This window comes from Salvia miltiorrhiza, chromosome 5, assembly GCF_028751815.1.
Source record: "Salvia miltiorrhiza cultivar Shanhuang (shh) chromosome 5, IMPLAD_Smil_shh, whole genome shotgun sequence".
Lineage (NCBI taxonomy): Eukaryota > Viridiplantae > Streptophyta > Magnoliopsida > Lamiales > Lamiaceae > Salvia > Salvia miltiorrhiza.
The window spans coordinates 51,220,754-51,241,083 of NC_080391.1; the positions used below are offsets into that span (position 1 = coordinate 51,220,754).

Here is a 20,330-nt window from a genome sequence, read left to right on the forward strand (position 1 = left end):
GCCAAAGCTTAAAGCTTTTGTGTCATTGAATTTCACGTTCATGACATGGTTTATCTCAATTGCTTTTATGAATGTATAATACATTCCAGAAGGTAGTGATGCTAATTTTTCTTTTGTCAGCTTATAGCCTGAAACAAAAGAATTTATGCAAAGATATTCATTTCTACCTTTCACACAATTGTCTCGATGTGGTATCCATTATTATAGACATTATTGAAACTTAGTAAGTTACTTACTAGAGTGCAGGGCATTTTCAATATCTAATTTAGTATCATTTGGCAAAATGATACAAGCTCTTCCGGAGCCTTCAATGATGTTTGATGCACCTGATATTGTGTTAACATTATTCTCATCTAATGTCAACTTAAGGAAATACTTCTTTTGAAGAATAATATGTGTAGTGGCACTATCACCAAGACAAATATCAAGATTTCATATGATGTTACTGTTTAAATGTTCATGCCTTGTTAAAAACCTCTCCGTAAAAACCCCATGGGAAAAATTCGGTAGAGTAAAAGAGTACAAAACATATATTTACTCATATATTACACTAGTTGCCTCATTAAAAACCTTAACTAAGAAAACCTCGTAGGAAAAAACTTAGTAAGGAAAAAAGAGTACAACCATACGGCCTTTAGGGCCATTTGACATTCAAGGTCTAACTTTCGAGAGTATGTAATATGAATTTCTCTTCAAGAGCATGTAATATTCTTCAGGAATATTACTTGTGCTACTTTAATAGCATCAATTTAAGATCTTGAATGTAATATTATTCAGGAATACTACTTGTGCTCAAGGTCTAATTTTCGAGAGCATGTAATATGAATTTCTCTTCAAGAGCATGTAATATTCTTCAGGAATATTACTTGTGCTATTTAAATAGCATCAATTAATTTTCAAGATCATTTTGAAAATATATATATTCATTCTAACCATAACTTTGATCACAAAGTATTTGGAGCTAAAGAGAATAGAGAAGAGAATACGAATGAAGTGTATTCAATATGAGGGCCAAAGGCCTCTATTTATACAAGTAGAAAGCTAGGGTTTTAGGGAGGTTTCTTGGTCAACACACATAAGATATATCTTATAGATATATTTACAACACAACTAACATTAACAAATATGCATCAATTATTTTGTCGAAGTAGCGGTGATTTGCCCTCTTCTATTTTTATTTTTATTTTTATTTTTATTTTTATTTTTTTTCATTTGCCCTCTTCTATTAGCTCATCAATAAGTTTAAAAAAAAATTAACGAGGCAACAATTGTCAAGCTCAAGCTTTGATTCTTTTTAACTAATTAGCTTAGTTATTTTTATTTTTTTAGAATTACAAGAGGATTCTGCACGCAGGTGGGACCTCTACACCACACAAAGGTGGAAAAACAACCGCACGCAGGCGGAACACTACCTCCACAAAGGTTGGAACACTACCCACACAAACAAAAATGATAAAAACAGAATTGAACCCAAGGCCTCAGCTTTGTCACTTGAATTAGGCCTCGTCGGCTTAGCTCATCAATAAGTTGGCTATGTACGATTATTATCAGTGATCCATTCCATAATAAGGATTCCAGTATATTTTGGGAAGCTTGATGCCCAATGACTTGCTCATGCAGCCATGCAGGGACGGTTTTAGAGGTCATGCCCCATCGGCCACCGCCCAATCAATTTTTTCTATTACCAATATATATAAATAATTTAATTTTTTTTATCTATATATGCTAATCTCGCCCGATAATAATTGTATAATTCTAAATAATTATTTCAAGACTCAACCCATTTTCTTTACTAAAAATTCATTAGAATCATCCGATGAAATTTCGCCCGGTCATTATTAAATTGCTAGATCCGCCTCTGTGCTCATGTGCTACATTATCTTTCCAGTGGGATTCCTGACTATCTAAAAATCAATAATAATAATCGTGTACACCAAAAAACTAAAAACTAAACGATTGTAATCTTTAAACTTTTTTCACAAATATCAAGGGTCCATTGCAGAAAGACGAAGATAATTAAATTGAGATAATAAAATTTGAACATGTAGCACAATTCATATATTCCATCCGTCTCACAAAAATATTAGTCATATTTATAAGTGGCACAAATTTTAAGAAAAACTATTACTAAATAAAATTGTATTATGATGGAACATGAGTCTCACTTTATGGAAAATGGAGATAAAAAGTAAAAGGATTAGTGTACAAAATAGAAATGTACATATTTTTCGATTAAGGAAGTTGTGGCTGAGATTGGAGGTATGAATTGTAGTGGCCTAGTAATCATTAATCAATGATCCTTGTGTCTCAATCTCGATCTTGTCACGAAGAGATTCAGCAAAAAAACATATCAAAACATCTCTTACAAATTCTTCTTTATGTGAAAATCAGTAAAACACCCTCGCTAACAATATCTCCCTCACAATTGCACTATCCCAGAACTTAATAAAAACACACAAATTTGACGAAGGAAAGCAAAAAGAAACAGAAACTAAACAGCTTCACACCAGTCTGAGAGAAGGCCATTCGCTATAGCTACCAAATCTCAAATGATAGATCATAGATTTCTCCGTCACCACGCCAATACAAAAGATATAGTTCCACCACCGAAAATTAGCAATCACAAACACAGAATGCACCTTCTTCATTCAGTATCACAACATCATCCCACAGGTGAAACTAAACTTTCAACATAAGTATGGACTCCAAAAGAACGACATTCACCCATGTCTCTAATCCGAGGATATCTAAACGAGCCATCCTTTGCATCGTACACCACAAAAGTCCTACCATTACGGAACATGACCAGGCCATTCTTCAGCACATACAATAACTGTGTGAAATGAGTATACATCACACCATTATCATAGCGACAGGGAATAGAAACGACCTTAGTCCAATTCTTGATTCCCACACTACAACCATCCAACATCCACACATCTGCAGCTGCAAAAGTCGGATGAGGCCAGAGCAAGAACAGTGACCCCTCAGACACTGCCATACATGAATCATCATCAAGCTTCACATTGCTTGGCATTTGCAGTATCTCATACTCCTCCTTCTCCAAATCAATGGAGAGAATTTCCCAATCGGATCCATATTCTGGCTTAGTAAAATAATACAGCTTCCCATTTGCAAATGCAGAACACCCTGGAAACACGTCACGACAATTTATATTCTTGATCCTCTTCCACTCATCATTCCTCAAACTATAAACTGCTATTATCACATCAGACAAACCTGAAGAGGTATCGAAAAACCCCACCACTTTATAGTCATCTTTCGATTTATCATAACCTAAACCAAAGTCACCAAGAAGATCATCCTCAGCTAATTCCACGCCGAAATGAGGCAGCTTTTTGCAAGTTCTCGTAGATGGGTTCCACAAAATGACCTCTGTGTAATTTAACCTCACTAGTAGTAAACCATTACACGTACCCATCACCCGATAATTCTCTACTAATTCAAATGGATAACTCAAATCGGATACTTGAGAAACAGATTCATACAGCATGGAATTAACCGAACACTGCCTAAAATTACCTGGACGACAGGCAAAAGCGAGCATATCGTGAGCTAAATTTGGGGCTAATTTTGAGTTGTGGAGGTGGGCTTTGATGAAGCGTTGGCTGGAAATTAGGGCTCGCCATGATCTGCAGACGCATTTGAATTTCAAGAGAGATTTTACTGGGAGCCAGGTGAGGATTTCGATGATCACCTCGTTTGGCAGTACGATTTCAGTTGTTCTTCGAGATTGCGCCATGAAAGGATTAATTGAATTTGGATGTAGGGTTTGGGTTTGGTAGAGATAAAGAGGAAAAATTCAAATACGGGAAATTCCGTAATGCGCGCTGAAACTACAGAAAACCTAATCGCACATTTGGACTGTAATTTGGGTAGCTTCTATGACCACAAATAATTATAATCAAAATTTTCATTCAATTCGAATTCTCTATTGTAATTTGTAAGTAATAATTATAACCACGCATGTATATGTATCGTCGACATCATAGAATTTATTTATATAAAAAAAAAAGATTATTGTCGAAAAATATTCAAAGTTTGCCAATTTTTTAATTTATTTATATCATGATCTTTAATTTTTGCCAGAATATATATGAATTTAAGTTTGATTCTGAATCGTCCGACGACGGGTAATTTCGCCCAAATCCAATCTCAATAATCCACTTACTATGGTGTTTAAGTAAAGATTAAGTAAAGATCATGATATATACCAGAAAATTGGCAAACGTGAGGTATTTTCCAGCAATAACCCCTGAAAAAAATGTCTCAGTTGAAATCGAAAGATTATTTGAAAGAAATAAGGAGTACAAATTAAATCATGAATTTATACCCATTTTCCAATTTCGATCTCACTTTGAAACCTTTTCTTAATGTATATCAAATCTTTTTAAAGTTTGCAATTACGACTTCTCAATTTTTTTTGATGATCGAAAAGATGACTTGAATACCATTACTAACTAAGGTCCGGTAGAGAAGGAGCATGCAACATCATTTAGTGTGCAACTAAACTGATAATATTATAATATTATACTACATTTTATTTTTGTACTAGGAAAATTCAATTGTAAAAGTTATAAGTATTTAATTTTTATTTGCAAATGTTTAAAATTGAGGTCGACTTTGTAAAATAAGTATAAGTTCGAGATTTATTTTATAATTAATCATTCTAATGCACCATTGATTTGTTCATAATTATTTTTTCTAAATAATTTTTATCTTATTTTATAATGCATATTTATTTATCAGAGCAATTATTTTGACGGGTATTAAAACAAGTTTATATGTCTTGTGATTATTGATATTTATCTCAAAACTATCTAGATTTATCTCACTAAATTTTTTGAGTATATATATATGTTTGTAGTTTGTTATTTGTTATTTTTATAAAATTTATAAATATTAAATTAATAATTATAAAGTTTTTCATATATATTGTGTGAGGTAGCGTGATAATCCCTTTCCAATACACGAGGAGGTGGTCTGGAGGGGTTACGAAGATGGTGTGTTTGTTAAGAGGAGTGAAGGTTATGAAAGTTACAGCCCTCTACTATGTTTTTGAATAATTATGTATGAAGATGCTTATCTTACTGTTTTTGTATTGTTGGTTCTGCTTCCGCCCCTATCGACTCATTGAATAATTATCACTTTTTTAATTGTAATTTTTAATCATAAGAGTTGCTACTGATTTATGCTTAATTGTTCTAATTTTAGGGATTTGAATGTGCTCATTGTAAGTTAAATCTTCTGGAAATTGGTGCGTTTTATGGTGTATTTGATGCTTTTCAGGAGATTTAGGTTTTAATGGTGGAAGAGTATAATTTTGGGGATTTTTGGCTAAAAATGGCGTTTTTACGCCAGACCAGACCAGACCAGACCAGACCAGAGAAATCGCTGGCCAGAGCAGAGAAATGCACCAAGTCAGAGAAGTGGTCTAGGCCAGAGGAATCATAGGCCAGAGAAATCAACCACCAGAGAAATCAAGTCTCCAGAGCAGCGGAACCAAGCGCTCCGGATCCAGAGAAGTCATTCGCCAGAGAAGCGAAATCCTAGCAGTCAGAGCAGAGGACTCGAAGCAGACAAGTCCGTCAGAGAACTCGCTAAGCCAGAGAAGTAGCGCCAGAGAACTCGCTAAGTCAGAGAACTCGCTAAGCCAGAGAAGATAGCCAGAGCAGAGAAATCAACCATTCCTCTGCAGAAAAGCGCCAGAGGAGAGAAAAGCGCCAGAGAAGAATGTCAGAGGAGTCGAGGCCAGAAGAGTCGCTTCCCCGCTGACCAGAGGAGTCAAGTCCAGAGCAGAGGAATCACTAAGTCAGAGCGGAAGCCATTCCGCTGGCGAGAATTCCGAATCCGGCCAGGGAGGAGATTACTTCCATAGCGCGCATCACAGCTGGACTTACCTTCCTTTGCACGATTCTATTCCTTTTAGAGTCCGGCTTTGCATGGCAACTTCCATGGTGATCCATAGGGAATTGAAGTCTATAAATAGGGCTATACTTTTCATTGTAATAATGAACCTTTTGCCCTAGTTTTAGACGCCATCTTTGAGATCTCTTGGCATCCGAAGCTTAGGATTTACTTGCTTTCATAGTTTTTCATAGTTTTCGAATTCATTGTTTTAAGTTAGATTTCAATTCAGTTTTTTAGTTTATTCTTGGATTGTGATTGCGTGACACAATTACACGTTCAAGACATTTACGGTATTTCGTATTTCAATTCAATTTATTTTGTTTAATCATGTTTACGTTTTTCGTTTATGATCATGCTTTCTTTTTAATTATGCAATTTAAATTATGCACTTTAGTTTCATGCCTAGATTAGAAGTCTTTAAATTTACAAGTTTTTAATTTCTTAAGTTAGGTTTAATTCGAGTTGTTTAAATTATTGCCTAGGTTAAGTTTAAGTTCAATTTACATTTAAGTTTAAGTTACGTTTTTAAATCAAAACCTTTACTGCTTTCTTTTACTGTTTTTCCTGCGATACAATTAAAAGCCCTTTAAGACTTTCCTTGAGAGATGACACTGGGTCAACTTACCATCACTAGGATGTCCTTGTCCTATTGCAAGTCAATCTAGAGGTGTTTCTAGTTGAGTCAGCTACTTTCATTGAAAAACGGTCACTTTTACATAAAAATAAAAATTACTTTATTTTGAATAATTGTTACTTTACATTGTCATTTTTAAGCATAAGAACTATTAATTTTATTTGGAATACATTGTCACTTTTATTTAATACTATAACTAAGAGTATTACTTTTATTCACAACAATTGTTACTTTTATTCTGGCCGAGTTTCTGCCAACCCAACCCATGCGCAACGTGGGGATGAAACATGTAATGCAAGTTTTTGTGTTACTTTAGTAACTTTTAAATTTGCATTTTCACCATATCTTTCTACCACATATGCCCTAATTCAAAAAGATTATAGTCGTCCAATAAATATTTCAACATACTAACAACCTAAGCTTAAATAATTGGGAGATAATATTGCCAATAATGTCCCAAAACGTAATATGTTGGTACCTAACATCTACACATTGTCATAAAAAATTTTCAATAACACGTTCTAGTCTCGAAAAATCGACGTGTCATGCTGATAACAGTTGGCAACGGAGGCGAATGAGGTCTAAAGGTGCGGCGAGGAAAGGATGAATCGCGACACATCGATGTACTTCTGGACAAGTCATTGTAAAACTCTCATCATCAAAGCATACAATCTGACAAGTGTAATGCCTACCTTACAAGATGGAACTGTGAAGCAATGTATATTAGTCCCTCTTAGCATGATGTCTTTTATGATGATACACAATAAATCCAAATGATGCCATAACACCAATCAAGTAGCCAAGAATAGCACCATAAGTCACACAGATTGGCCACTCCTGTATCAAGTGCAAATCTACTTACAAATTGTAGACTTTTCTTTTCCAAAAATAAAAGATAATGGGAAATATATTGAAAGATGATAGAGGTGAGGTTCCGCACCTGCCAGGGTCTTTCCCAGTCAAGTGGCATGGGCCATGCACCAAACCAAGCCCCGATAATAGCTCCATGTGCCGGTAAACAGATTATAAAATCTACGGGTCGCATTGGCCTGGACATTTGGACTGATGAAAATCGGACCATGTAAAGTTAATGGAATTTCCTAATCAGAGAGAGAGCCATGAGATGGTATTTAACTTTACTTTGAGTGAGCGAATATTCTATGCCAGTCGGTCCATGATGAGCCAAACACAGAAGCTGCTGGTACAAACTGCATCAAACACAAAATGACAGAACATGAGCTTTGATATGTAAGATTTTAGGGGGAATATATAGTCCTTTACTTCCTTTATCAGTAAAGCACAAAGGTAAGAATCTCAGTAAAAGTTCCAGCAAGACAGATTGGCACAGAATATGGAGCATAATTCCTCTACACGGATCAATTATTGAGTATAGTGAAAACAGACAATTAGAATAGCTTGCAAAAGATAATGATCTCTTAAAGGCAAACATACTGTAAAGACTGACATTAGAAGCGACCAGTTAACTGTCCTTTTGAAGTGCCTGCATCAACAAAAAGGACGTATAGATCAGCAACTATTATTCGTTGTATGTAAGTATACCCAGCTTATTCTCATAGGATTATAATTGTCTTATCAACATTGAGGCTGACCAATTTGACAAGACCACACCACTCATTATCAGTACTGCCAAAAGAACCAGACAACACACTAGGAGCTCTACAAGAGTGTTTTTGAATTCTAAACAATCGTACTGGTCCAAGAATCAGAGACTGGAAACCAGAAGGAACTGGCTGATCGTAGGTGGACTTTGCAAATACTCAGGATTTGTCAGATAAGAGACATTTTTATCCAACCAAAACAAAGGTTTAGTTTTTTAAGTTGCAATAGAGCAAACAAATTTACGTACTGAATTCCAACAGGTTCGCCCAATACAATTGCTCCAAGAGCATTAACTAAAGCACCTGCAAGTATAAACACAACACAAACACATTTTAGCATAGATGTTAGTAGAGAGCAACAATGTATTAGCTTTCACAAATGAAGAGATAGCTTATGAGTTATTTCTGTTAATTTATGGAGTACTTATTATGGAAAACTAAAAACGTCTACACCGTTATCTTGAACTTCCTATTACAATGAGTCAATCTGCAAGTACTGAAGCGCATTAGAATCCCCAGCCTCTCTTGTTCTCATGACAGAGGTTTTTGCCATCACATAAAATTGCTCAGGTCATCCTAAATACCATCTCTAAACCCAATGCCTTTTCTTTGGGAAAAAAACTTCTTGTGAGACAACATTTGGGATCTTAAAGTATTAACTCTAAAATGCATTTCAATGTTGGTGGCAATTTTAGTAGCATGCATAGAAAAGTTTCATTCTAATGCTGATCTATTTACACGGTCTATTTAGTTTACTTACTATCAAGCAGACATCTATAATATCACTAAAGAATTACAGTGAACTAATCAAGGTTAATTATGTAGTTGTCCTAAAGTACAGTGGAAAGGCAAACCCCCACACCTTAATCACCAAATAAGAAAGAAAAGAACTAACAAAGGGAAAAGAACTTCATAACACTAACCTACAGGGAGACCCATTAGTCCTCTCACTATGGCTTTTGAAAAATGCAGGTAGCCATTAAAAGGGCCATATGAGTCGCAGTTGTGGATGAAGAAACAAGAGAAATGAAGATCTGTATCTGTATAAGAAATGAGTCGCACATCCCAACCACATTTCATGCAAAAAGCTTTACAGTAGAAGAATGATGTCATCGTTCAGTTTCACCACATGACTTTCAACTACAGATTTCTTCCCCTTCTTAACCATATGCAATAAAGGTTGTAAACTTTATTTATCTCCCCCATCTTGAAGCATTTCTTCATAAGTATTATAAATGGAACATGATCAATTGGTAAATTTGTCATCAACATCTTGAAAAGTAGCTCTTCAGCCTCTTCCATTTTGTTTCTAATGCAGTAGCACTTGAGTAATTCGGTGTAAGTTATTATATCTGGTTCACATCCTCTCCTCAACATTTCATTGTGCAGCTGGAGTGCAAAACTAATGTCGCCCATATCACAAGCTGCACCAATCAACAAATTGTAGGTGACTACATCAGGGGAAAGACCATTAAAGAGCATCTCAGTCAAAAGATAATGAGCCTTGTCAATACTTCCATCTTTTATTTGTGTGTAGATAAGAGCGTTGTATGTATAAACATTGGGCAGCACGCCAAGTTCAATCATTTTGTTTTTCATGAACAGGGCCTCTTGTACTTGTCCACGTTTTCCATAGGCAACAATCATGACATTCCAAATGAGAGGCTTGGGTACCGATGAGTTCTGCAGCATGTGGGAAACAAAATAGGTTGCTCTATGTACATCTCCATGAATACATGAACCTTGGATGATCATTTTGTATGTTATGTGATCGGGTGGAATGCCCATCCTTGACATAACACCGAAAACATAACAAGCCTCATCAATCCTACCTGACTTGCAAAGCTCACTGATGACTGTATTATATGAAAAAATATCAGGATCAAGACCGCTTTTATACATTTTGCCCAAAGACCTATACGCAATGGTTAAGTTCCCACTCAAACAATATCCATGATTAATAACATTATATGCAACAACATCGACCTCTATACCCCTTTCAATTACATCATTCCAACAACTGATAGCTTCCACCATGCTACCACCCTTGATATGACCATCCATGAGTATAGTTGAAGCTATTAACTTCGAAGTTCCGCCATCATTATTGTCATCCAAAATTTTCTCTAGCAGCTTTGTCGCATCCTGCAATAAGCCCTTCCGGCAAAGGCTGTGCACAAGAATATTGCACGAGACCCTATTTGGCCTCACCCCACGGTTGACCATGGTAGAGAAAACATCTAGAGCTGTATCGACTTGATTTACCAGGCAATAACCACTCATCAAAGTGTTGTAGGTAGCACAACTGGGACGAGGGCCATGTGCTAACATCTCATTAACAAGCCACTCCGCCCTCTCCAGGTCACCGCTTTTGCAAAGGGCATTTAGAAGGTAATTATGAGTGAGGACATCAGGAATTCTAAGCTGTTGAACCACAGTCTGCCAAAGACAGAAAGCTGATCCCAGCTTACCCTCCAAGCACAAAGCTCTAATCATGCTTATATCACTCTTGGATGCGGATTCAAAAATGACACTATAACTACTTGAATGCACCCACCTTATGCTTTCCCTGCAGCACAATTTGACAACGGAAGTAATCAAATTCAACATTGATCAGACCTCACACACTCCAAAGACAGCACAAGATATCTTGAATAGCAAAATAGATTTTCATCCACCTATTCTCACATTACCAACACGTAAAATGGTTAAATCATCACCTTTACCACCAAAATTCGCACAAAAAAATCGAAATATTCAGCAAAACGATCAAACTGAAACAAAACGAACCTCATAGTTTTCAAACGATCCAAACTACCCTTTAACATTGCATCCAATGCGTTAAAAACTGCGCCCCTCGGCTCCTTATCTCCAGCTTCTGAAGTTTCCTCCACCTCATTTCGATGGCGACTAACACTCCTAATCCGGCATAAATAGCAACAGTGATTCGAACATTTACAATGTAAAATGAGCTTATTAGACATAACAACTCACCAAATGCTCCTACCTGGATTCGTTTAGGCCTAAACTGGAATTCAAACGAAGAAACCGCGAAAAATAAATAGAAATCAGGTCTTTAAACGAATCGATTGCCTGGACGCTTCCATTCAGAATTCGGAAAATAAAATAGGATCCTTGAGCGGGAACTAGAATCTGAGAACAATCACACACACAAACAATAGAGTAAACATATAAAATTGTAAACGGTGGTAAAGTAGAATATCAAATAAAATGAAATATTAACAAGAAGAAATATCAAATAACACAGAATAAAGATTAATAAGATGAACAGCATAGAAACCATTAATTTAATTGAAACACAACTTGCCTTGATATAAAAAGGCCCCAAGCGAATAAGCATTTCACGAAACTGCAAGATGCCAACCGACATGTAAACTATGATTAGATAAATAAGATGGATACAACAGAAAACAATAACCAGAACAATGGATTTTCAGTTTAATACAAGTATTACTAATAAGGCCCTGGATGGGAGAAATGAACAAAATGCAATTTTCTGCCCAATATTCTTCACATCAGTATGACTGACTAACATTCCAGACATGTTTGCTAGTAACATACAAAACCAGATAAAAGAAGAAACAATGTTCTATCCAAAAACTTTCCATGAAATCCACTGTGTAAATACTTTTGACATATCACAACTAACCTTAACCGAACGCTTGTTCATATCATGGACGAAGAAGCGCCAAATGGTTAGCTTCAACACATAGAATGAAATAGTTGCAGATTTGTACACAGCTAAGAACGTGCCAAAACGGTATAAAACAGAAACACTTTTTGAACCCAGCATACGTCCAAATTGGCCTTCTAGTGACTCTTTCCTCAACTTTGCATATTCAGCAGAAGGACTTTCACCATGCACACTGAAATAGTCAGTAGAGAAACTGCATCGAACACAAGAAGGTGGCAGCATAAGAAATTGAAGAGGAAAAACCATGTTATTCCAAAACAATAGGTGAAATAATGCAACAAATAATCATATATTTGATACTGACTATTAGAACTGGGATTTTTAAGAGGAGAGGGTTTACCAAATACCATATCGGGTTATTTGACAAACATTATCCCACATATATACCAAATACCAAATTGGGTTATCTGACAAACATTAACCAACTAATATATTGACAGCAGAATCTTTAGTAAACTGGACGTAGGATAAATAAAGCTCCAACACACTGGATGAGCAAGCCGGTATGACCATCAGCCACTACACGTGGAACAAACAAATCCTCATCGACTTGAGGCTGCTCCGTTCAGAAGTAGGGGCGGATCGAGTATAGGGCGTTGGGGGAACAACTATACCCCCCCCCCCCAAAAAAAAATAATAATAAATTACACACCCCTTTTTTGCTTTTTCCTTTTTACTCATTACAAACACTCGCAGAAAATCCTGGGTCCTCCACTGCTTAGAAGTTTTACTACTTATAAGGGGAGAGGGTTGTCCAACTTATATATTGAAGAAGGATCTTCACCAAGTTGACGTGGGATAAACGTGGCTTCATTTCAATACTGAAGTTTTATCATTTTATTTCGATACCATTAACTAGTTGCAAAAAGTATCAAACCGAGCTAATATGCGTTACTAACTACTTCTCCAGTCCAGAAATCTTTCATAAAATTTAAATCTATACAATCTACCATCAGATTAAGCTAATGAAAATCACAAAACAAGATAAACCATGGTGATTCCGGCAAGATATATAGCTCGGCTATCTAGATGATAAATAGACTTAGATAGATAGAAATTAATCTTGATATGGAATCAAAGAAAGATAGTGAAACTGGCCAAGAATCCAGCAAGAAATATAGCTCGGCTATCAAATTAGGAATATTTATTGACGATAAACACAATATAAACTCCGTATCTACTCATAGCCTTACAATTTGGGCTGAAACAATCTCAACGAGCTATCAGCACCATGCATTCTATTTACAATATAGTTGGGCCCTCTGAGCAGCATCAGCCTCAACCTGATCGCCTCATCAGGGTTTCCATTCCCCAAAGCTGCAAAACAAATTCACAAGATATATGCATTAACCGATCACAATTTTCACTCCTAAAAGTTTCCCGGAAACGCCACTAAATCACATTAACCGTAATTCAGTACTAAATCATCCGAACCATCAAGACACTGCACTCCAAAAAACAGAAAGCATTGAAAAAATCACGGGGCTCCGACAGTGAGAGAGAAATTACGCGCGAAATGAAGAGAAAGACAGCGTCGCTTCAAGCAGGCAACCAGGCTCGTCATGGAGATGGAAATCGGAGGTAACAAATTCAGCAAATACTAAATCAGAATTCAGCAAATACTAACACGTATAAATCACTAAATCAGAACAAGGGCGGCGTCGTGGAGGGGAGAAGGGCGGCGTCGGATAAGCCGGGGAGTTGCGCTGGCGTCGGTCACCTGCTGCAGCTAGTCGCCGGCGGAGGGGAGGAAGGAACCGGGAAGGCTGAGCCGCTGAGGTTCTCTAGAGAAAGGGGAAGGTGTGCGCGGCAACAGATTTAGGGGTTTTCAAAGTTGCACCATGTATTTACTATATTTAGTATATTAAATTAAATAAATATATTATAAACAATATATATATATATATATATATGTGTATATATATATCGGTTCGGTTCCCAACCGAACCATAAAAGGAAAATCGAAACCGAACCGATACTTGATCGATTTACACGTTCGAAAACCGACCAAAAAATCTAAAAATCGAACCAACCCAAAAATAATCGGTTCGATCAGTTTTTTCGGTACAGTTCGATTTATGCTCACCCTAACTTGGGCGTAGGCCGCGTAGCAGTAGCTTCATAATGGTTAATTTCAATTTACCACCTCTTTTATTCACAAATTTCAAAATAATCCATGAAAATATTTGTGCTGCATTATTTTGCTCCCTAAATTTTTTTTTTCCCTTTCTCTTCTTTGAATCGTTTATGCACTTTAAAATTATTTATTTATTATAGGATGTATACGAATTGAGCCGAGTCGAATACCTCCAGGCTCGGGTTAGGCTTGAGTTCGGCGCGAGCTCGAATTCGAACTTTAAGAGATGAGCTCGAGCTCGATTCGATTATATAATATTAAGCTCGAGTCTGGTTCGAATTCGATTTGTTAATTATTTATATATCTCAAACTTGAAATGGAGCTCGATTCTTATTGACCTAAGGTTCGAGCTCGGTTCGTGAATTAATAATAAATAAAACCCATTATATAGTTCATTCCACAAATTTTAATCCACAAAACAAAATCACAAAATAAACGCACACAAGGGTATCAAAATTACACAATAAAATTAATTTCGTAAAACATAATGATCACATACCATTTTTCAGATCAAGTAAAGTATGTTCTCAAACCACTGTTCAGATCAACATCAAGACATTAGATTCCTCAAACTTTCACTCTCGAAATGATGTTTTGTCAATTCTCTTATTATATACTTGTGACTATAAAAAAGAGATAATTCAAAAAAAAAGAAACAAGAACTCACGTACAAATTACTCCATTCGTCTACGAAAGAACTTCATATCTTTCCTTTGTGGGACGTCCACGAAAAACTTTCTATCTATTTTTGGAATATACCCCACCAGTTATAATTAATTACTTTTCACTTCCATTAAATCATATTATCAACAATGCCTCGTCTATAACTTCCATTAAATCATGTCTTCTTATCTATTATTGCAGTGAGGGTTTGTAATGTTTGGAATTATTGGATCACAATTCGCATCAACCTCACTAATTAGTTGAAGTCCGTTACTTGTTTGTTATCTAAGCTTTACTAAGCGGATGGAACTTCTGACCATGGTCTCACCACCTTGGCACCTTCTAATGAGTAGTTCAGGTAGCTTCATCAGCTGAGTTGTGGCGTCTATGCCTGCGTGTATTTTGATCGACCCGCGTATTAAAAATGTAGGTCACCATTCTGCTCATGCATTTCGCCCCAAGATAGTTTCTGTGTGAATATCACTTATTCGACTATGTTGTAGATTGTTGTTTATAAGTTGGATATTTTCTTGTTGTTGGATTGATGTTATTTATTTATCTATTTTATGACAAACTACACAAGTAAATAAAGAAATTTAAAAACTGCACAACGAAAGACTCAAATCTATAACCACAGGTCTTGAATATTAACCTTCAATCACTAGGTCAACACACGCACCCTGTTACTTTTGATCTAGTCGAGGTTCCGGGTCAAGTCCGAGCCAAGTTTCTGCCAACCCAACCCGTGCGCAACGTGGGGATGAAACATGTAATGCAAGTTTTAGTGTTACTTTATTAACTTTTAAATTTGCATTTCCACCATATCTTTCTACCACATATGCCCTAATCCAAAAAAGATTATAGTCGTCCAATAAATATTTCAACATACAACCTAATGTTAAATAATTGGGAGATAATATTGTCAATAATGTCCCAAAACGTAATATGTTGGTACCTAACATGTACACAGTACACATTCTCATAAAAAATGTCAATAACACGTTCTAGTCTCGAAAAATCAACGTGTCATGCTGATAACAGTTGGCAACAGAGGCGAATGAGGTCTAAAGGTGCGGCGAGGAAAGGATGAATCATGACACATCGATGTACTTCTGGACAAGTCATTGTAAAACTCTCATCATCAAAGCATACAATCTGTTGAGCAACTGACAAGTGTAATGCATACCTTACAAGATGGAACTGTGAAGCACTGTATATTAGTCCCTCTTAGCATTATGTTGTCTTTTATGATGATACACAATAAATCCAAATGATGCCATGACACCAATCAAGTAGCCAAGAATAGCACCATAAGTCACACAGATTGGCCACTCCTGTATCAAGTGCAAATCTACAACACATTACAAATTGTAGACTTTTCTTTTCCAAAAATAAAAGATAATGGGAAATATATTGAAAGATGATAGAGGCGAGGTTCCGCACCTGCCAGGGTCTTTCCCAGTCAAGTGGCATGGGCCATGCACCAAACCAAGCCCCGATAATAGCTCCATGTGCCGGTAAACAGATTATAAAATCTACGGGTCGCATTGGCCTGGACATTTGGACTGATGAGAACCGGACCATGTAAAGTTAATGGAATTTCCTAATCAGAGAGGGAGCCATGAGATGGTATTTAACTTTACTTTGAGTGAGCGAATATTCTATGCCAGTCGGTCCATGATGAGCCAAACACAGAAGCTGCTGGTACAAACTGCATCAAACACAAAATGACAGAACATGAGCTTTGATATGTAAGTTTTTAGGGGGGATATATAGTCCTTTACTTCCTTTATCAGTAAAGCACAAAGGTAAGAATCTCAGTAAAAGTTGCAGCAAGACAGATTGGCACAGAATATGGAGCATAATTCCTCTACACGGATCAATTACTGAGTATAGTGAAAACAGACAATTAGAATAGCTTGCAAAAGATAATGATCTCTTAAAGGCAAACATACTGTAAAGACTGACATTAGAAGCGACCAGTTAACTGTCCTTTTGAAGTGCCTGCATCAACAAAAAGGACGTATAGATCAGCAACTATTGCTCGTTGTATGTAAGTATACCCAGCTTAGTCTCATACGATTATAATTGTCTTATCAACATTGAGGCTGACCAATTTGACAAGACCACACCAATCATTATCAGACTGCCAAAAGAACCAGACAACACACTAGGAGCTCTACAAGAGTGTTTTTGAATTCTAAACAATCGTACTGGTCCAAGAATCAGAGACTGGAAACCAGAAGGAACTGGCTGATCGTAGGTGGACTTTGCAAATACTCAGGATTTGTCAGATAAGAGCCATTTTTATCCAACCAAAACAAAGGTTTAGTTTTTTAAGTCGCAATAGAGCAAACAAATTCACGTACTGAATTCCAACAGGTGCGCCCAATACAATAGCTCCAAGAGCATTAACTAAAGCACCTGCAAGTATAAACACAAACACATTTTAGCATAGATGTTAGTAGAGAGCAACAATGTATTAGCTTTCACAAATCAAGAGATAGCTTATGAGTTATTTTCTGTTAATTTATGATGTACTTATTATGGAAACGGAAAACTAAAAACGTCTACACAGTTATCTTGAACTTCCTATTACAATGAGTCAATCTGCAAGTACTGAAGCGCATTAGAATCCCCAGCCTCTCTTGTTCTCATGACAGGGTTTTTGCCATCACATAAAATTGCTCAGGTCATCCTAAATACCATTTCTAAACCCAATGCCTTATCTTTGGGAAAAAGCTTCTTGTGAGACAACATTTGGGATCTTAAAGTATTAACTCTAAAATGCATTTCAATTTTGGTAGCAATTTTAGTAGCATGCATAGAAAAGTTTCATTCTAATGCTGATCTATTTACACGGTCTATTTAGTTTACTTACTATCAAGCAGACATCTATAATATCACTAAAGAATTACAGTGAACTAATCAAGGTTAATTATGAAGCTGTCCTAAAGTACAGTGGAAAGGCAAACCCCCACACCTTAAACACCAAATAAGAAAGAAAAGAACTAACAAAGGTAAAAGAACTTTAACACTAACCTGCAGGGAGACCCATCAATCCTCTCACTATGGCTTTGACATACTGGAAAGAAAGCAGAAAAGAAATTATACAAACATTAATTCTGCAGAAACTTAAAAAAGAAAACCAGAAATTTAACAAGATGGGAACAAAAACTGAAATTACAGAGCATTTATCAGGATTGAGACGAAACTGGCTAAAGACAGGGATCACAACTAGAGCATCCACAGCCTGAAAGAAACCACAAAAGTAAAACAAGTTACCTCAAAGATTCAAAAGACTTGGTATATGAATATGTGGAGCAGTGGAGGTTTACATACCCATACAATAAAAAGAGTTGGAGCAGGATTTTGGATGAGCGAAAGTGAACAAAACTCAACTGCTACCCAGAAAGCTAAAGCTAAGCCTAGCCCGCATGTGAGATGCAATAGCAGCATCACCCGCAGAGAAGCAAACAAAATAGTAGCATTTATACTTTCAGGAGATTTTCCTTCCTGCAGAGGCTGTTGCATCGATGTAGCTGGTGGAAAAAGGATACCAGATTCTGATATAACTTAAATGTATGTTCTAGAGGAGGGTCTCGTCGTCTATATGTTGGCTCCCTCGAGCTGATGAGAAAACACTTATTTAGCTATTTTGATTTTATACACAAACAGTCAATTAAGAAATATTAAGAAATAGAATCCAGTAATTTTTATGGAGTTGAGTATGTGAATAGTGGGGAAAACTCCATTTAGCAACAAAGTCTAAAATCTTTTTTTTATTTGAAAATAATTGCAAATATCTATCATACGAAGGACGGAAACATTCTTTAACTAAAAAAACATTACAAACCAAACCAAGAAAAAAAGAAAACAAAAATGAAGTGATGGAAACATGTAAAGAAATGGATATCAATTGTATAAGTGCCACACTACTCCTACATGCAAGAATAAACAAACGATAGCAAAGAATCACATAAAATGCGCTAATTAAACTTCTCTAAGTGAGGCTTTTGTTCAGAAATTAGCAACAAATAATTACATTATTATGATATTGCTAGGTAGCAATTAACTAGTCCAAGTTTTAAGGAATCTATCCATTTGAAGCCATGAATGAAAAATGGCAAGTAAAATTTTCACGGATTCTTCTTCTTCAACCCAATAACTTGCATTTCATTTATCTTCTTCTATTGAGATAGCCACAAAAATCATGTCAAGAACTATGCCACCAACTCCAAAACAGGCTTTGCCAGAATTCCAATCGCAAAGTATATAAAAATGACCTAAGCGAATCAAGTTAGTTGTTCATCTCAGCTAAAACGGATTCTTATTTTGGTAATTTTGGCTCCGAATTGGAAATAGAAGCTCTGTAATTCAGAAACTTCCATCCAGCATTTCCTCAATCGAGATCATGAAAAAATAACTAAAATGTATAATCCAAGCCACAAGAAGAAAATTATTATTTTAGGACACAGTGTACATAGAAAATTCACAACATAAAAGTAACAAATTCGAAGAAACCAAGAGTTACCAAAGTATTGCCTGCCAGTTTTCTTTCTCAGACTAGGGTAAGTGGGAGACGAAGGGGGTGGGGGCGAGTCAGGCCTGTCGGTCGGTTAATGAAACCCGAAATATACCAGATTCTAGCATGCAACCGATGCCGACCGAGAATGGAATTCGGTATCAAATACAGAATCCGTAAATCTTATATAGAGGTGGTGGTGCGGCGGAGATTGAGGTGCTGTGGCGAGCAGGAGGAGGAGAGGTGGCGGTGCGGCGGACCTGCGGATTCTTCTGGCGAGGCGGGCCGGCGGCGAGCAGATCAGCGGCTCGCTGTGGCGAAGAGGAGAGGGGGACGGGCGGCGCGGCGGAGGAGAGGTGGTGGTGCGGCCGGCTGGGATTGTTTACTGAACTGAATCTGATTTTTTGTGTAAATAGTCAAATATTGTGTGCTTTTCTTGTGTAAATATTACTCAATACTCATGTGTCTCAATTTTAAGAGTTTTTTCTATAAATATCCTTAATTGTTGTTTTCTCTTTAAGATTCTCAATTTTTAGTGTTTTTCATGGGGATTATTGCTCCTAATTACATGAACTATGACCAAATTCTAGTTTATAACACCACCTTTAGATTTTGCCCCATAATACATCACCTTTCATTTTTTTCTAAAATCTCCCATGTCCAAAGCATGGATATTCAAAAATAACCCCATTATAAAATTTATTGCACCTTGACCCCTAAAACTTTTGATTTTGACTTAAAGACATTTTATACCTAAAATATGTTTTAAATTGGGCTTGAATGGTATATCGGCTGGAAACTTTCCTCGTGCCCGATAGATTACTCTGTAATCTGGGTCTGGACTGTGAGACAATGCCACGTACTTTTAAGCAAAAACAGTCTAATAGATCCTTGTTCAAAATGGTATCAGAGCGGGTTTTTATGGAGGAATTATATTATTTTTAATTTATTTTATAATTAACCTATGTGGGATGAGACTCCATCAAAAATTATGGATCTGGACGAATGTCCGAAATGTGTACCATACAGAAATTCTCTCCAACATTTGGAGAACGAAACCACCCGTCTACTAGACGGTCTCAACTGGAACAATCGAGCCCTCGTAA

General features: G+C 36.5%; 3 protein-coding genes across 18 annotated transcripts; all 3 read right to left on the reverse strand.

The window, feature by feature from the left end:
• Positions 1 to 2,348: 2,348 nt before the first annotated feature.
• LOC131024850 (F-box/kelch-repeat protein At3g23880-like) lies at positions 2,349 to 3,922 on the reverse strand. Of its 2 annotated transcripts, XM_057954383.1 has the most exons (2): positions 3,241 to 3,900; positions 2,349 to 3,150 (listed from the first exon to the last, which is right to left on the reverse strand). In XM_057954383.1, exons 1-2 carry the CDS (start codon positions 3,761 to 3,763, stop codon positions 2,663 to 2,665), a joined length of 1,011 nt encoding a protein of 336 aa, XP_057810366.1. In that variant the 5' UTR covers positions 3,764 to 3,900; the 3' UTR covers positions 2,349 to 2,662. The 2 variants fall into 2 exon arrangements, with proteins under 2 accessions (XP_057810366.1, XP_057810365.1); XM_057954382.1 differs by having other exon boundaries at positions 2,349 to 3,922.
• A 3,267-nt stretch (positions 3,923 to 7,189) lies between these two features.
• On the reverse strand, positions 7,190 to 13,731 carry LOC131024851 (pentatricopeptide repeat-containing protein At5g24830). Of its 7 annotated transcripts, none has more exons than XM_057954387.1 (12): positions 13,409 to 13,731; positions 13,093 to 13,216; positions 11,855 to 12,092; positions 11,513 to 11,554; positions 11,192 to 11,337; positions 10,975 to 11,103; positions 9,108 to 10,753; positions 8,433 to 8,487; positions 8,031 to 8,066; positions 7,706 to 7,773; positions 7,506 to 7,614; positions 7,190 to 7,419 (listed from the first exon to the last, which is right to left on the reverse strand). In XM_057954387.1, exons 1-7 carry the CDS (start codon positions 13,461 to 13,463, stop codon positions 9,325 to 9,327), a joined length of 2,163 nt encoding a protein of 720 aa, XP_057810370.1. In that variant the 5' UTR covers positions 13,464 to 13,731; the 3' UTR covers positions 7,190 to 7,419; positions 7,506 to 7,614; positions 7,706 to 7,773; positions 8,031 to 8,066; positions 8,433 to 8,487; positions 9,108 to 9,324. The 7 variants fall into 7 exon arrangements, with proteins under 7 accessions (XP_057810370.1, XP_057810369.1, XP_057810371.1 ...); XM_057954386.1 differs by having other exon boundaries at positions 7,506 to 7,627; XM_057954391.1 differs by having other exon boundaries at positions 7,269 to 7,402; positions 7,506 to 7,627; positions 13,527 to 13,731.
• Positions 13,732 to 15,543: 1,812 nt separating this feature from the next.
• Positions 15,544 to 19,709, reverse strand: LOC131024853 (uncharacterized). 9 transcript variants are annotated; one of them, XM_057954392.1, is made up of 10 exons: positions 19,234 to 19,709; positions 18,042 to 18,329; positions 17,887 to 17,952; positions 17,742 to 17,784; positions 17,069 to 17,123; positions 16,655 to 16,703; positions 16,343 to 16,410; positions 16,143 to 16,251; positions 15,886 to 16,033; positions 15,544 to 15,811 (listed from the first exon to the last, which is right to left on the reverse strand). In XM_057954392.1, the coding sequence occupies exons 2-9, from the start codon at positions 18,231 to 18,233 to the stop codon at positions 15,917 to 15,919; spliced, it is 699 nt and encodes a 232-aa protein (XP_057810375.1). In that variant the 5' UTR covers positions 18,234 to 18,329; positions 19,234 to 19,709; the 3' UTR covers positions 15,544 to 15,811; positions 15,886 to 15,916. The 9 variants fall into 9 exon arrangements, with proteins under 9 accessions (XP_057810375.1, XP_057810381.1, XP_057810380.1 ...); XM_057954398.1 differs by having other exon boundaries at positions 16,143 to 16,264; positions 16,668 to 16,703; positions 19,234 to 19,694; XM_057954397.1 differs by having other exon boundaries at positions 15,544 to 15,808; positions 15,891 to 16,033; positions 19,245 to 19,691.
• Between the last annotated feature and the right edge of the window lie 621 nt (positions 19,710 to 20,330).